The sequence below is a fragment of the Misgurnus anguillicaudatus genome, chromosome 9 (assembly GCF_027580225.2).
Source record: "Misgurnus anguillicaudatus chromosome 9, ASM2758022v2, whole genome shotgun sequence".
Taxonomy (NCBI): domain Eukaryota; kingdom Metazoa; phylum Chordata; class Actinopteri; order Cypriniformes; family Cobitidae; genus Misgurnus; species Misgurnus anguillicaudatus.
This window is the reverse complement of record NC_073345.2, coordinates 33,255,445-33,271,487: the sequence shown is the minus strand read 5'-3', so window position 1 is coordinate 33,271,487 and position 16,043 is coordinate 33,255,445. Positions and strand designations below refer to the sequence as shown.

At 36.3% G+C, this 16,043-nt stretch overlaps 1 protein-coding gene across 1 annotated transcript; it reads left to right on the top strand.

Annotated features, from left to right (window-relative positions):
• Window positions 1–4,297: 4,297 nt before the first annotated feature.
• On the top strand, window positions 4,298–15,014 carry LOC129423214 (urokinase plasminogen activator surface receptor). Its single transcript, XM_055179439.2, has 5 exons — window positions 4,298–4,459; window positions 4,558–4,671; window positions 11,837–11,980; window positions 12,062–12,172; window positions 14,482–15,014. The coding sequence occupies exons 1-5, from the start codon at window positions 4,411–4,413 to the stop codon at window positions 14,664–14,666; spliced, it is 603 nt and encodes a 200-aa protein (XP_055035414.2). The 5' UTR covers window positions 4,298–4,410; the 3' UTR covers window positions 14,667–15,014.
• Window positions 15,015–16,043: the final 1,029 nt, after the last annotated feature.

The window sequence follows — 16,043 nt, the reverse complement described above, 5'->3', positions numbered from 1 at the left end:
TGCGTAGTCTACGCATCTCGCGGACGCGTGATTCACCCCCAAACCAGTTAAGTGTAAACCACGCCCCGTATGCAAAAACCTCACCTAACTGCCGTGTCTAACTCAATTTCATTGGTCAACTCTTTTATGTAGATTACGCATCTCGCGGCCGCGTGATTTTCATAGTTCAGCGCAACCCCGCCCCTTATACGACAACCCCACACTACTGCAGTGTTTCATTGGTCAACTAACGTAGTCGACGCGTCTCGCGGCCGCGTGATTTTCTCCCCCCAGAACGGTTGAACGCAAACCACGCTTCTTATGCCCAAACCCCCACCCCACCGCAGTGTCTAGCTCAATTCATTGGTCATCCCTTTTACGTAGTTACCTGAGAAGTTTAGCCATCAAATTAAGGATACATCGCTTGTAATTTTGTATTATAAAAGTAACTTTAAGAAATTAAAGGAATTAAGAAATTATTTTGAAACTATTAAAAGTCTAAAAAATAAAAAAGCAAAGCGAATATATAAAATTGTTGAAACCTTTTCTTTTGTTGAATTACTGTAACGTTAGAATATCCCAATGTTGTTGTTAATTTAATTTTTCTTTTCTTTTTGATTTGATCCATTGTTATTTTGAATTTAATATAAGCACATTGTAATCCTCTTGTATGTAGCCTATGTATGTATGCAATGTTCTTGTTCTTGGAATAAAAAAAATTAAGGATACGTCGCTGATAAACAGTACAGTAAAGCATACGATTGTTTTTAAATATAACGCCATTTCAAGTTAACACAGAGCTTTTAAATTCTAGGCTTAGAGCTTAAAAGGATAAATTAAGACTTTTACTCAAGATAAAAGTTTGAGATGAGAAAGGCTTGTCTTAAATACTGTATTTATGTGTCGAATAGGAGAGCAGATTAGCAACAGTGAAAGTGTTTCACATATAGACATAAGAATGGGCCAAATATTGAAGGAGAAAGATGCTTTTATCCAATTAAAGGTGTAGTTACATCATCTTCCAGTAGAGGCCACTGCAGCCATGATCATCTGCCAAACCAAACCACAGTTCACAAGTGAAGCCAAATGGTTTGAGAATGAGTTTCTCCCGGATTTAGATAAGATGCCGTTTCCCAGACAGGGTTCAGATTACGCCTTAGTTATACTAGGTAATGTCACTGATATATTTGAAGACATTTCAGGGTATGCGTTTATAATCTGTTAAGGGAATTCCATTGATCTGTTATGATGATCGTATCCAAATTGTTCCACCAAACACAACATCCAGAATGACACATGTGCCTTACAATACTATTAAAATTAGATGATGTGTTATGTTTTCACCATAAGCATATAAACACAATTCCCTCATGTCATTTACTGTGACAAAACTTTCAATCCAAACTATAAATGAAGAGTTTGGTTCCAAAACGAGATTACTTTTACAATTTTGTAGTTATGAAGGCTTAAATCAAAACAAACCAACTGCAGTTTGATTTATATTAAAGGAGACATTTCACAAGACATTTTTAAGATGCCAAATACATTTCTGGTGTCCCTAAAGTACGCATGTAAACTTCATGCTCAAAATACCATATAGATAATGTATTATAACATGTTAAAATTACCACTTTGTAGGTGTAAGCAAAAATATGTGTGTCCTTTACATGCAAATGAGCTGATGATCTCTGCACTAAATGGCAGTGCCGTGGTTGGATAGTGCAGATTAAGGGGCGGTATTATCCCCTTCACAAGAGGAGCCAAATTCCAAGGACCTATTTTTTTCACAAGCTTGCAGAAAATGGTTTACCTAAACTAAGTTACTGGGTTGATCTTTTTTACATTTTCTAAATGATAGAAGCAATGGGGACAGATTTTCATGATGTGTATTCTTTAAGAAATCGATATTGAAAGAGCTAAAAATATAGTTATTAGTTGTGTGTAGCATCCATTGAAACAGTTATGAATAAACTATTTGATGTGTTAGATCAGTATAATGAGAACAAGGTACAAATTATATTTGGAGATTTTAATATTGATTTGTTCAATCCAAAAGGACACAAAGGATAACAGATTTTCTTGATATGGTGTAGAGTAAAGGTTTATTTCCTGTGATTACAACGCCAAGTAGAATAACAATATACTGCTACATTAATAATATATACACAAATGAAATTGGAAGAAAAATAGTAGGGTTATTTATAAAGGATATGAAAGTATATTTAAAACAATAAAGGAAAATAAGTCAAATAATTACTGATTAATTAATGATTAGACATAGAACACCAGAAGCCATTTCTGGCCTTGAGGAGGACCTTAAGAAACAAAACTGGAGTGAGGTTTATGTAAATGATTATCCTAATAGAGCATATGATGCTTTCTTGACTATACGGAACAATATGAAAAACACTGTTTCTATAAGATTGTAAGGAAGCGGAAAAATGATGATAAACCATGGATTACTAAGGGAATAGAGAGATGGCATGTAAAAAGAAAATGCATTATATAGGAAATTTATAATAACTAGAACAAAAGTAACTGAGAAAAAAATATAAGACATATAAAATAAATTATTAAAGTATTATTATAAGATCGTACAAAAAGGATTATTATTATAAATTATTGCATAAGGCCAAAAGCAGCACTCAAGCAACATGGAGAGTAACCTACTTAATAACATAATTTAAAAAAATACGAGCTAAGGATTATACGTTGATTATTATCACAAATAAATCGTTTATTAATTGCAGACTTAAAATTTGTTGATTTGGTGGATTTTTATACTGCGTAGGTAATTTACTTTCAAATTGTATCCAGAGGCTGTTCACAATAAGAGAAAGTCAGTATAAATTACGAGGATTATGTATGTTTAATAAAATATGGGCAAGAACTAATATAAAAAGTACAGGTAAAGTATATCTGTCAAGGGGTAAACTTATGGACTAATTGTGACATGGATATAAAAATTTGTACATCACTTTGTAAATTCAACAAAATGTTTAAAAACATGGTGATAAAAAATTCTAATATGAAATATCTGAGTAGCAATAGTTTAAACTATTATATCCATATAATATTTAAACTATTGTATTATTATATATAATGTGTATTACAAATTGTAAATATATATATATATATATTCACTGCAAAAAATCACTTTCTTACGTACAAATATAAAAAAAAGTCTTAAAGGAATAGTCTACTCATTTTCAATATTAAAATATGTTATTACCTTAAGAACTGTTGATACATCCCTCTATCATCTGTGTGCGTGCACGTAACCGCTGGAGCGCGCTGCGACGCTTCGATAGCATTTAGCTTAGCCCCATTCATTCAATTGTACCATTTAGAGATAAAGTTAGAAGTGACCAAACACATCAACGTTTTTCCTATTTAAGACGAGTAGTTATACGAGCAAGTTTGGTGGTACAAAATAAAACGTAGCGCTTTTCTAAGCGGATTTAAACGAGGAACTATATTTTATGGCGTAATAGCACTTTTGGGAGTACTTCGACTCGCCTGAAAAGTCCGCTCCCCTTCTCACTCTCATAATGGGAGAAGGAGGGTGTTACTGCGCCGAGTCGAAATACTCCCAAAAGTGCTATTACGCCATAAAATATAGTTACTCTTTTAAATCCGCTTAGAAAAGCGCTACGTTTTATTTAAATTCTTTGAATGCATTTTTGCAATGTTGAACTGCTTTAAGCAGCCTTCCCTCTTTGTCTTTATTTTGGAAAGGCATTTGTTTTTTTATATATATTTTTTGTCTACAATGTGAGTCAATGTCAACAGCAAATTTAGTGTTATCTATATTTAGATCTGATCGGGAACACGGAGAAAATTATTACCGGAAGACATACATAGCAAACTAATGCAAATAACTTCGTCTTCGCTCTCCAGAGACTGGAGACAGATTGAGAGATGCTGCGGGGCGGCAGAAAAACACGAAATGGATTATCGGAATCAGTGGATCTTAGGCGAAGCGGTAACATTAAACTTTGAGCTGGGTTGGCGGTTGGTGAGAGGGGCACCCGTAGCTGATGAGGGCAGAGGTGCAGTGGCAACATCATCAGTTTTGGGGCAGTTACTAGTCTTATTTTTAGACGTCTCTGTGGTAGTCCGTGCAGATTCTACGCTCCGTGTTTCGCTGCTCTCCGGATGAAAATGAACTAGACACCCGGCTGTCCCGGGTCCAAAATTTCGTATTTTGACTTAATATAAAATATTTTTATATTTAATAATACTGTATAAATCATCATGCGGGACGGATTGGACACCTTTGTGGGCCGTATGTTTGCCCACAGTCTTAAAATAGCTTATTTAAGTTCCTTTTCGGAAGAGCCTCGCCCTCTTTTGATCCGTTAGGCCTATATGAAAGCCCCGACAAGGGTTTGCCATTTTACTCACCCCCGGAGTCCTGACTGACCAAAGATGAATCTGAACATCTTCATTGTTCTTCTTCTGACTCTTTTCAATGGAGGTACAGTACAAAACACAAACCACTATTTAAACACTATTTACTGTTTTATTAGATACAAATACAGAACATCTAAAGTTTCTTCCTCATTCTGTTTTTAGGATACTCACTGAAATGCTATGAGTGTAAAGGAGTGATGGGTTTTTGTGAAAGCAAAGAGACGACGTGTCCCTCTAATGAAACTACATGTGCAAGTGTAACAATGACGGTTGGTGGCGAGTTCAGTATGTATGCACTATTACTATGGCGCTCGTTTTGGGTCAATTGGAGACGAGACTGACAAGCACGACAGATAACACACGTGTATACGTGCGTGTACGTCTCCATTTGTTTTATATGGAGACGTACACGCAAATATCACGTCGCGTAAACACGTCAATAACGTGTAGCTGTTGATCTATACAGACGTCACGTTGGCGTCACGTTAGAAATCACCGTGTGGATTACGTCTGTATGTAGAAACGTCTAAGGACATGCGTCTGCCATACGTCTGAAGAACGTGCGTCTGTCTGGCGCGTGAACCGGTCTATTTTTCATTATTGTCTTATACATTTACTGAGCACTTGCTATTAAATCAATGATGAATATCAGACAGGGGCACTTCAGGGGCCAATCAGATTTCATTGGCCAATTGTCATTAGAGATAATCATGTTTATTTTGGTAAAGTTTACGTAGGACTACATTTGATTATATCTAATGCTGAATTTCTGTACCATACATCATGTATCCCAATGCTAGACGTAACTTTGTTATTGAAGTGTACTGTCATGTATTGTCATACGATCTGCTGAGGGGAAAATAAAACAGCAGTATGCTAAAAAATTAAGATAAAGTGTTTTATTATTGTATTAAACTGTTGTATTAAAAGTGTTCTATTTTTTATTGCTTCAACTAGGCTACTACTGAGGATGTAATGTCATTACATTTAAAACTATTTAAGATAAATGTACTATTTAATAGAGCTATAAACATCAAAGTATTTATAAGTCTAGCAGTTTATTAAATCTTAGCCTGACTACAATTTTTTGCAACTACAATGTTGAGAGCATACAAAAATCTCACCCAAAGTCAGACAAAACAATTTACAGCTCGGATAAATACACAGAGGAGCAGTAATAGAGAAGCAACTGATGCATTTTGTTTATGGAAAAACAAACACTTGAAACTAAATTAAAACAAGAAATTACCACTAATTAATCTAACCAGTAGATGGCTGCAGAGGACCACTTGCATTATCACTTTCACTCCCTAAATCGACTAGAGTAGAGAAAATACTGACCCATAGAACAATTATGATTCATGCTTTCCTTTATCCCCCCCAAAATTATTTTCTTTAAAACACCTTTGATAATCAATAAAAATTGATTTTGTTTGTTTAAATGTACGGTTGTACTTTGTGTTCACTGTATACTTTACTTTGTTGTCCCCCAGGGGAAATTTGTCTTGGGCCTCACAATCACTGCATTACAAACGTACACAGCTCATACATGGCAATTAGAAAATAACAGTTACACATACAAACCCCCCCCCCCCACACACACACACAGTACACACATTACAACAAGGAACAATCCAGTCCAAAGCTCCATACTGGGTAACGTACAAACAACCGGCTATTTATCATTAATCATCTTTATGGCAGTTGGAATAAAAAGTGTTTATATGCATTTAATTTGCATTTTGGTACTCTGAAACGTCTACCTGAAGGTATAGGAGGACAAACTCCTTATACAAGATGTGTGTGGGGTTATCTAAAATTTTCCGTGCCTCCCTGAGAACTGACTTTTTATAAAGTGCCTGCATGTAGCCCTGGTCTGAATGACCTACAATCTTTAGTGCAGTTTTAACCAGACGCCCCAACCTGGACTTTAACTGAACTTTCAAATTGCCATACTAGGTCTGCATGCCATACTGTACAACATTCTCTAAGATTATATGGAAAAATAAGAACAAGAGCCCGCTAACGACACCATACAGTCTAAATCTTCTAAAAAAATACATCCTCTGCCGGAGCTTAGAACAAAGACTTTCTATATGAACATGCCATGTAAGTGAGCAGTCCATAAAAACACAAAGATATTTATAAGAAGAGACCTGACGTATATGAAGAGACCTGACGTATGGGAGTGCTATGGATACTCACTAAACTTGATTCAGAAACTGCTCTAGGGTCAAAGATCATTTCCTCAGTCTTTTTCACATTCACAACTAGATGGTGAGCGTCACACCAATCTACAAACTGCTTAATTTTGGAGTGATAGGATGCTGTGTCTTGATCCCTATATAATAAGCCCAAGATGGCAGTGTCAGTCATCTGAAAATTTAACAATATAATTGTGTGGGTGTTTACTCACACAGTCATTTGTGTAGATGGTAAAGAGGACTGGGGAACTCACACACCCCCGAGGGGCCCCTGTGCTTATAGGCTTTAGTTGTGAAACTTCTTTATTGACTCTAACATACTACATCCTATTTGTTAAGAAAGAATAGTACCATCTAATAATAAAGGGGCTAACACACATATTCTTCAGACTTTCTAACAGTAAATAGGGCTGTATTGTATTGAACGCTGAACTAAAGTCAATAAAGAAAAGACGTGCATAGGCCTTAGTGTCCTCAAGGACCAGGTGGGTGATGCTACTTATGGCATCGCCTGTGCTTCTCTGGCATTTGTAGGCAAACTGCCAGGAATCAAGTTTGTGGCCTACCTGAGTTTTTAAAAGACAAACCATGTATTTCTCAAGACATTTCATGACTATTGAAGTCAAAGCTATTGGTGTAAAATCATTATTTTCTACTACAGGACATTGACATTAACAGGATAACATTGTGTTATAGATCATTTACAGCCAAGATTATGTCATTAAAACATTAAAATATAACATGCCATATGAACCAACAACAGCGCATATAATTACCTAGATTGCAATTTATAATGCAGCAACTTTAAATTCACATTTCAATTCTGTGTGATTGAATTTGGAAAATAATTTTTAAATATAATGAAAATCTGCAAACTGAGAATTTTTTTTTGAGGATTTAAAAAATATTTACAATTATGTTCCTGTAGTAAGTAGTTTTCATCTTTAAAATTGTATTAGAAAATCATATGTCCTTTTGAAAGAAGTGGAACATTTGCCAAAATATAACAATGCCTTACCGCCACCTACTGGCGGTCTTATTTTTTATTTAGTTTTATATATGTTTGGGTTCCTTTAATTTTGGCATTTACAAGTTTATATGAGCTTGCTAGGATTTCATTTTTATAACAGATACACAGAGCATAAGGATGGCCGGCCTAGTCTAGTTTATTTTATTATTCATTTTAGTATTTCCTGTCCCAATGCATGCATTTGTTGTGAGATTACCTTTTTGATCAAAGTATATTGCCTTGATTTTTCTCAAGGATGTTAAATATTTAGTTTAAAAGTCTATTTTAAATAGCTATTTATATGATATTTCTATCTGCTGTTGAAATTACTTATCTAATTTGAAAATATCCTTAATGATCGGATTTTACAGCCATCCCTGTTTGAATGGTGTCCTAAATAACACAAGCCCTTCATACAAGTAACTGTATAACAGTTTATGTGCACTATTTTGAAATTAGACACGATAAGTATGACGTTAAGACGAACGCACGTTCTCCACGCGCATATAAATTAGACACAGTAGTATGACGTTAAGACGAACGCACGTTCTCCACGCGTATAACAGACGCACGTTCTTTACGCGCATGTCACGCGCACGTTAACACGTCTTTAAGCTTGGTTTGGAAAGAAATGACACAAATCGAGCGCCATAATTACAAGTGAAGGATCTTAGGATCTAAGTTTTAAAAAGCGGCACAGCTGCTTCAGTTCCACTTCTGTGACTACACACGTGCTCCTACACGTGCAGGGTAAACTTTAAGGGGCATCACCAAGGCATATAGAGACAGAGCGCAGCGCGTCACAACCTGAAAACCACGCCCACCGGGGGGGAAAGCAATCCAACAGTCTCCATTGACTTTGTATTGCAAAAGGCCGCCTCCTTGTCATTTCTGGCTTATAACAAAAAAACTGAATAATGCCTAAAAGCTGCTTTGGGACAATATGTACAGCTAACAAGCCAAAGAACACAGAAATAAGTTTTTATAAGCTGTCGAGCCGTAAAACCCAGTCTTTAAGGAGAATAAAGTGGATCGCCGATTACGTTTCCCCCTATTGGGCGCAGTTTTACTAATAGGAGTACTGTGAAGGGTTGCCTGTTTCCATTTCTGTGTCTAGACGCTCGTTTTTTGAGGTCGACGGCTTATAAAAAATTATTTATTTATTTTTTTGGCGTGTTAGATGTACACCTTGTCACACAGCAGCTTTTAGGTATTATTCTGTTTTTAAGTTTAATCTGTAAATAAGTTTTTATAGGCTGTCGACCCCAGGGAACGAGCGTTTAAAGACACAAAAATGGATACAGGCAACTTTTCATAGTACTTCTATTAGTAGAACTGCGTCTACTAGGGGGAAACGTAGTCGGCGATCCACTTTATTCTCCTTAAAGGCTGGGTTTTACGGCTCGACAGCTTATAAAAACTTATTTCTGGGTTCTTTGGCTTGTTAGCTGTACATATTGTCACACAGCAGCTTTTAGGCATTATTCAGTTTTTTGTTATAAGCCAGAAATGACAAGGAGGCGGCTTCTCGCAATACAAACTCAATGGAGACGGTTGGATTGATTTCCCCCCCGGTGGGCGTGGTTTTCAAATTTGCATAACGGCGCTCTGTCTCGATGTTTTCAATTATTTTCAATGAAAGCCCAGCAATTGGCGGGTTTTCTTAACTCATCAATGTCAATTCTCACTCGGCCGTCCAATAACAGTGGAGGAGGGGCGGGACACCTATCATAACAACCAACCGGGGCATCGTTCAAACAAAGCAGAAGTATTATAGACCATTTTTTTTGCAACATGTAAACAACACTGGTCAAGAAGCCAGTGAAAATGTCACGTTTTGCCGCGTTTGAACGTGAGCATGTCACGTTTTCTGTTTGTGTCATTGTCACGTTTTGGTTACTCAACTTTTTTGTCCTAATTTCTTACCATTGTCGCTTCAGTTTAGGGTTAGATTTACATAAAATGGCATCCTTACCTAAACAAACTCTAACCCCAACGTCAGGCGACAATTGGTCAAAGTATAGAAAATATAAAAGAATATGTCTTGTATCTTTTTTTTTATAAACCAATACTTAAAGTGACAAATACTTAAAGTGACATATAACACAAGCACCAAAATCTAACCCTAAACCGAAGCGAAAATGGTTTGAAAATAGGACAAAAAAGTTGAGTAACCAAAACGTGACAGTGACACAAACAGAAAACGTGACATGCTCACGTTCAAACGTGGGAAAACGTGACATTTTCACGTTGGTCCATACGTGAAATAGTCACGTATTTGCGTGATATAGGGTTGCAACAGGAAGTGTTTCTGAACCAGTGTTACATTTTTCCCCCAGTGTTGTTTACATCTTGGCTTGCAAAATAGTCTTGTAAGTAGACGTCACAGTTACGTCAATGCAAGTTGCGTGCACAATGTGGTGGCAGAAAAACTTTATAAAAAAGAATTATACACGAGTGAAAATCTCTTGTTGTGCTGTTGGGGTCAGAATAGGAATGCTAAAAATGATGTCTTTCATTATTATAAAATACCTAAAATACCGTCCTCGAAGACTCCATTTGAAGATAAATGTAAGTGTTTATGATTGCAAGCACTTAAATGGACGGACTAGGGTGGCCATTCGTGCCAGTTCCGGCGGACACATCCCGGACATGTTTTCGGGTTCATTCTCTGGAAGTCGTGTTGCTCGACCGCATACGTCATCACATTTCAGTTAAAATACATTAGAAAATTAAGATTTATTTCTTTTAAGACATACAATCATTGTAGTTTTATTCTTACCTTGAAATGTAACGATTGCTTTTCTGAAATTAAACCCGAAATATTAAACCTTGATGACGTATGTGGTCGACCAACGGGACTTCCGGAGAACGAACCCGAAAACATGTTCGGGACGTGTCCGGCGGAACTGGCACGAATGGCCACCCTAGGACGGACTGAAGTGATAGTTAGAATAGAAAATAATTAGCGAAAGTGTCCGGTGTTCTGTTCCCTCTATGTATTTCTTATATTGTTTTCATCACATTATGTTTATCATTTATTTACAAAGATTTAAATGGGTTACACTAAAAAAGCAATAATATCATCTATTCCATTGGCGGTCGGTGACTTTTTTTTCGATGGTGCGCGATGCGAAGTTCATCACACCATGTATGTAGCCCATCATGTGTGTGGTTTGTAAAATCAAAATATGTGTTTGGCGTGTCAAGTGAATCTATGTGCATCACGTGTCTTGTCACAGTAAATGCCTGCTGCAGACATGTCTAAAGGGTTTATGATAAAAGAGAAGCTCGCGTTTGCCAGATTCAAGCATAATTTCATGCGTAATCAGAGTTAAGTGTTAAGGGAGTGTCTTGCGTGTATTTTGTGAACCTGAGCGTCTCTTTTATCATAAACGATTTTGACGTGTGTGCAGCAGGCACTTATTTTGACAAAATACGTAATGGTTCACATAACGCAACAAACACATATTTTGAAAACACGTGCAACACACATGACACTCCGAACACATATTTTGAATTCGCCCCCCTCGGAAGAGCAGTGACGAGCTGTTACTGATCTACTCTACAATACCATTTATAAAATATTTCATAATATTTCTGTTTTCTATTATTTATTTTAACTTTATATCTTATAGCTTATGTCTTCTTCCTTTTTGTCTCTACTGTTTGTTCTTATGTTTACATATTCCTTTGTAGGGCACTTTGGGAAGGGGACGCCGCATAAATAGTGCTTCCATGACATTGTTTTCAATAGTCTATTGGCCAAACTATAAGACTCAATTGCACAACTCCCTATCCATATTACATTTTTTATAGAAATGAGAAATTTGATAAAGATTAAATTGTATGGTACTTCTTCAATTTTACCACCTCAAATTTTTGAGAAGGCTGTGCCTCCTTTGATGAGCCGCCATTGCAACCCAGCAGAATTTAGAGTGTTTATTTATCCAATCATGACTGTTGACACTGTAAATGTGGAAATGAGGACGATTACCCAGGGTTTATGAATGCACAGTGTTAAAAGTCAGATTGTGAATTTACAGGGTTATCTCTTAACCCCTGGTTAGGTTTAAACAGTGTGAACGTGAAACATATAACCCAGGATTCTGTTTATCCGGGGTTTAGAATAACTATTTCATGTGTGAAAGCTGTCAAAATTTAAACTGAAATAGAGAGAGAAAGAAAGAGACAGAGAGAGAGACATTAATCTTTTTTTGTTTTTTAGGCGACACTTCGTTTAACGTGCAGGCTAAGGCTTGTGACGTGGTAAAGAACTGTGTAAATGGATCCGTTAATTTTGGACTGGCAAAGACAGGTGTATCTATGCAGTGCTGTAACACAGACCTCTGTAATAGCAAAGATGTCCCAGGTATTGTCTTTGGTATACTATATATACATATGAATGCATAACATTCAGAAAATAAAAGAATAAGATTTGTTTCTTTTACAGATTACAACTCTAACAGGCCCAATGGAAAACAATGTTACTACTGCGATGGGAAGAGTTGCTTAAAGAAATTAAACTGTTTAGGAACTGAAGACTTCTGTATTACAGCAAAATGTGAGTATTTAGTTACAGAATAAGTATGATATTTCCAGTAGGTGACTGTCTCTACATCATCAAAGCAGATTTTATTTTAAATGCACTATTTAGTATGTGTTAAACATATTTACATCTGTGAAATCATTAAAGGGGCCATGGCATGAAAATCTGACTTTTTCCATTTTTAAGTGCTAGGGTCCCCAGTGCTTGTATCAACCTAGAAAATGTGAAAAAGATCAACCCAGTAACTTAGTTTTTGTAAACCATTCTCTACAAGCACATGAAAAAATTGGTCGTTGAAATTTGGCTCTCCTTATGATGTCATAAGGAGCTCTTATTATAATAATACCACCCCTTAATCTGCACTATCCAATCACAGCACTGCCATTTAGTGCAGAGAAAAGCACAGTTGAGTTTTAATTGCAATAAACCACAAGCATTTTGATCAGTGTTTGAATTTCATCAGCTCTTTGCATTTTAAAGTAAGGTGACCAGACGTCCCCGTTTTCCGGGGACAGTCCCGTTTTTTGGTGTTCTGTCCCCGACTGTAGCTGTCCCCGGATATGTCCCCGTTTTACAGCATGTCCAAAACAACCAGCAAATACACTGAAAAACCCGATCAACATAGTGCTTGTAGTACCAGACCGTAGCAATCATGTAATGATTATTTTCACCAGCAGAGGGGGCCGCAAGCTACTTATTACTGGCGCACTGATTTATGCTAAATATGCTATTTATGCTAAATATTTATGCTATATGTTTACATTTTGCATTATTCCTTTCGTTCTTCACGTTTACAATGTTATGAAATCAGCTGAAGTAGTACATTAGAAGTCATTTTGATGGGGTATGTCTCTTATGGGGTATGTAGATTTTTAGGATACAGAAATTGTTCAATTTATTGAATTAGAAATACTGCAAAAAATGACTTTCTTATTAGTATATTTCTCTTGTTTTCAGTACAAATATAAAACAATTCTTAAGTCGAGATGCATTTTCAGGCAAAATGACCTAAGAATATAAGTCTAAGTTTTAGACCAAAATATCTAATTTGTGCTTAAAAAAGCACTTTAAAAAAACTTAAAAAAAAAAACTACCACTACTTAATTTTTTTAGCATGTTTTAAGCACAAATTCACTTAAATGTATTTTTTTCTAAAGCTAGATTTTTCTTAGGGGATTTTGCTTATCAAGAAAATGCATCTTGATTTAAGATTTTTTAGATATTTGTACTGAAAATAAGACAAAAATACTATTAAGTAAGAAGTAAGTCATTTTTTTCCTATAAACCCACAACAATAAAAAGAAGAAAACTTTCAAAAAACATTTTGTCCACATTTTTTAATTCATAGATAACAACAAACGAGATTTTAATGATATTTTGACCATTTAACTAGGAAATGTCCCCGGTTTTCATTTAAAAAATCTGGCCACCTTATTTTAAAGGACACACCCAAAACGGCACATTTTTGCACACACCTACAAAGTGGCAATTTTAACATGCTATAATAATTTATGTATATAATATTTTGTTCTAAAACTTCACATATGTGCTCTGGGGACACCAAAGATTTATTTGACATCTTAAAAAAGTCTTGTGCCATGGCCCCTTTAAAACATATGATATGTATTATAAACGTGTTTTATCAGATTTCTTAGGCTATGTCCACACGAAGCCGGTGCATTCCCTGTCCGATCATTTTTTTTCCTTTCTCTAAAAAAATTATCCGTAAACACGAAACCACTGAAACCGACTGAAAGCGGTGTAGTATATATGCCGGACCAGTATGGGGCGCTGTAATTCTGCCACAGATATACACTATACACCGAGAAGAAGACTTTTGAGCATGCGCATAACCAACGTATGGTGTTGTCCATTATCGCTTGTTGCTCACCACAATTGCATAGAAGCAATAGATTTTGCTGTAATAAAGCTAGTAGGCTTTAGTAGCTTCTGTAGCACGAACACAATCACGTAGTCCGCCGTTATTGTTTTTGCTGTTACGTGTGACGCTTCCGACACGTGACGTGATGACGTTTTCGCTTCACAAAATATACGGATTGGCTGTACAGACGAAACCGCAAGGGTGTCGGTTTCAGATTTATCCACTTTAGGACCCGGTTTCAAAAAATAGCGGATTCAGTCTCCCAAAACGCCGGATCCGTGTGGATGAAACGCCAATACTATAACAAATTTATACGTATACGGTGATACGCGTCTCCGTGTGGACAGCCCCTTAGACTTGTGATTTTTCTGTATGGTCAGTTTAGAATGATTAACACATCACCCATCAATCATTTATGACTAAACTTTTCTTATCTTTACAGTAGCATCTTCTCAGACTGTCAAAGGATGTGTCTCTAAAACTATCTGTGATGGTGGATCACAAGCGACTCAAGATGTTGTGGACTTCTCATGTTGTCAAGGGTACCTGTGTAACAGTGCTATGAGCATCACACAGAACCTCCTATTTCTCTCCTGGCCGTTCTTCTTCTACATCCTGATCCACTGAATTCAGCAGAACTTCACAGCATAAATGTGAGACATTGTTGGGGGGTTAGTAAAATAAAGAGTAACTTTTATGCAGCTTATCACTGCGACAACAATATATGACATATTTTGGAATAAAAGGCAATCCTACATAGCACAATTTGGTTCTACACCAGTGCTACACAGGTACTTCATTGGTGCTATATGGCACTTAAAATGGTTCCTCTATGATTACGAGCCAAGAAACACTTTTAGTGCTATTTAGCACCGTTTGTTTTGTATTTTTTGGAGTTTTATTGTTAGAAAAAAATATTTACCGGAAACAGAGAAGAACATGAAATAAAATGTAACCAAACAACTACAATTTGTTTCTAATTTTTTTCATTAAGCCTTTACATTTGACAAAATGTAATGATATTGTAATGAACAAAGTTTCTAAACTAAGGGCGGGACACTGGATGGTTTTTACATTTAAAGGATCTATGGGACACCATAGGGACAGTGTCAGATGATTTTTAACACCATAATCCTCAGAATGCACACACTGGATGATTCAACCAGACCGCGAGACCACACACATGACACGTGATGACTGTAGTAATGATTTCAAATCAACTCAATCAGGTGCAGCAAAATAATTGCAATGATACCAAAGGTGTTTTTGGACAAAAAACGGCTTCAGTAAAACACTAATCAGGTCACTCGCCCTTTCGATCACTAAGGGTGCAAATAGGGGCTGGTTTCTCTAGACAAGTTCTAGACTAAAATAAATGTAAGAGCTGTCCAAACTCAAAACAACTTTCATTGACATATCTTAAAATACACCAATCTCCTTTGTTTTGCCTCAAAATGCACACAAGTAATGTTTTTTGTTTGTTAAAACTATATATTTCATAATTAAACTAAGGCCTAGTCCTGGTTTAAGATACTCCCTGTCCGGGAAACCACCCCTATGTGTGTGGCCAGATTAAGTTTAATAACTGTGATGATTGGTATGTATCAGCAGGTGGCAACAGATAGGTAGGCAGATAGTTTTTTTTATCAGTGACGTAAGTGTATGTTTAAAAAGCATTAGAAAAATGCCATTGGAAAACAAGCAGCAAAATAAAAAAAAAACCTGTTTATATACAGTACAGTACAGTACAGTTTGCACTTACTCTATGAAGTTCTGCATTTTGAAGGAGAGATTACTGATGTTTTACGTTTTCTGTAAAATGTTTTCAACAGTTAGGGTGGCCCTACGTATGGAAGCCTGTTTCCGCCATGTTGTAAAAAATAATACAATTTAATTTTGACTTTGCATCCCAGAAGAGGGCATTGACAAAGCTCTGGAGCTCTTAATGAGAAGATAGGCTGATGGGAACCAAAGGGCAAACAAAAAATCACAGTCACCTAGATT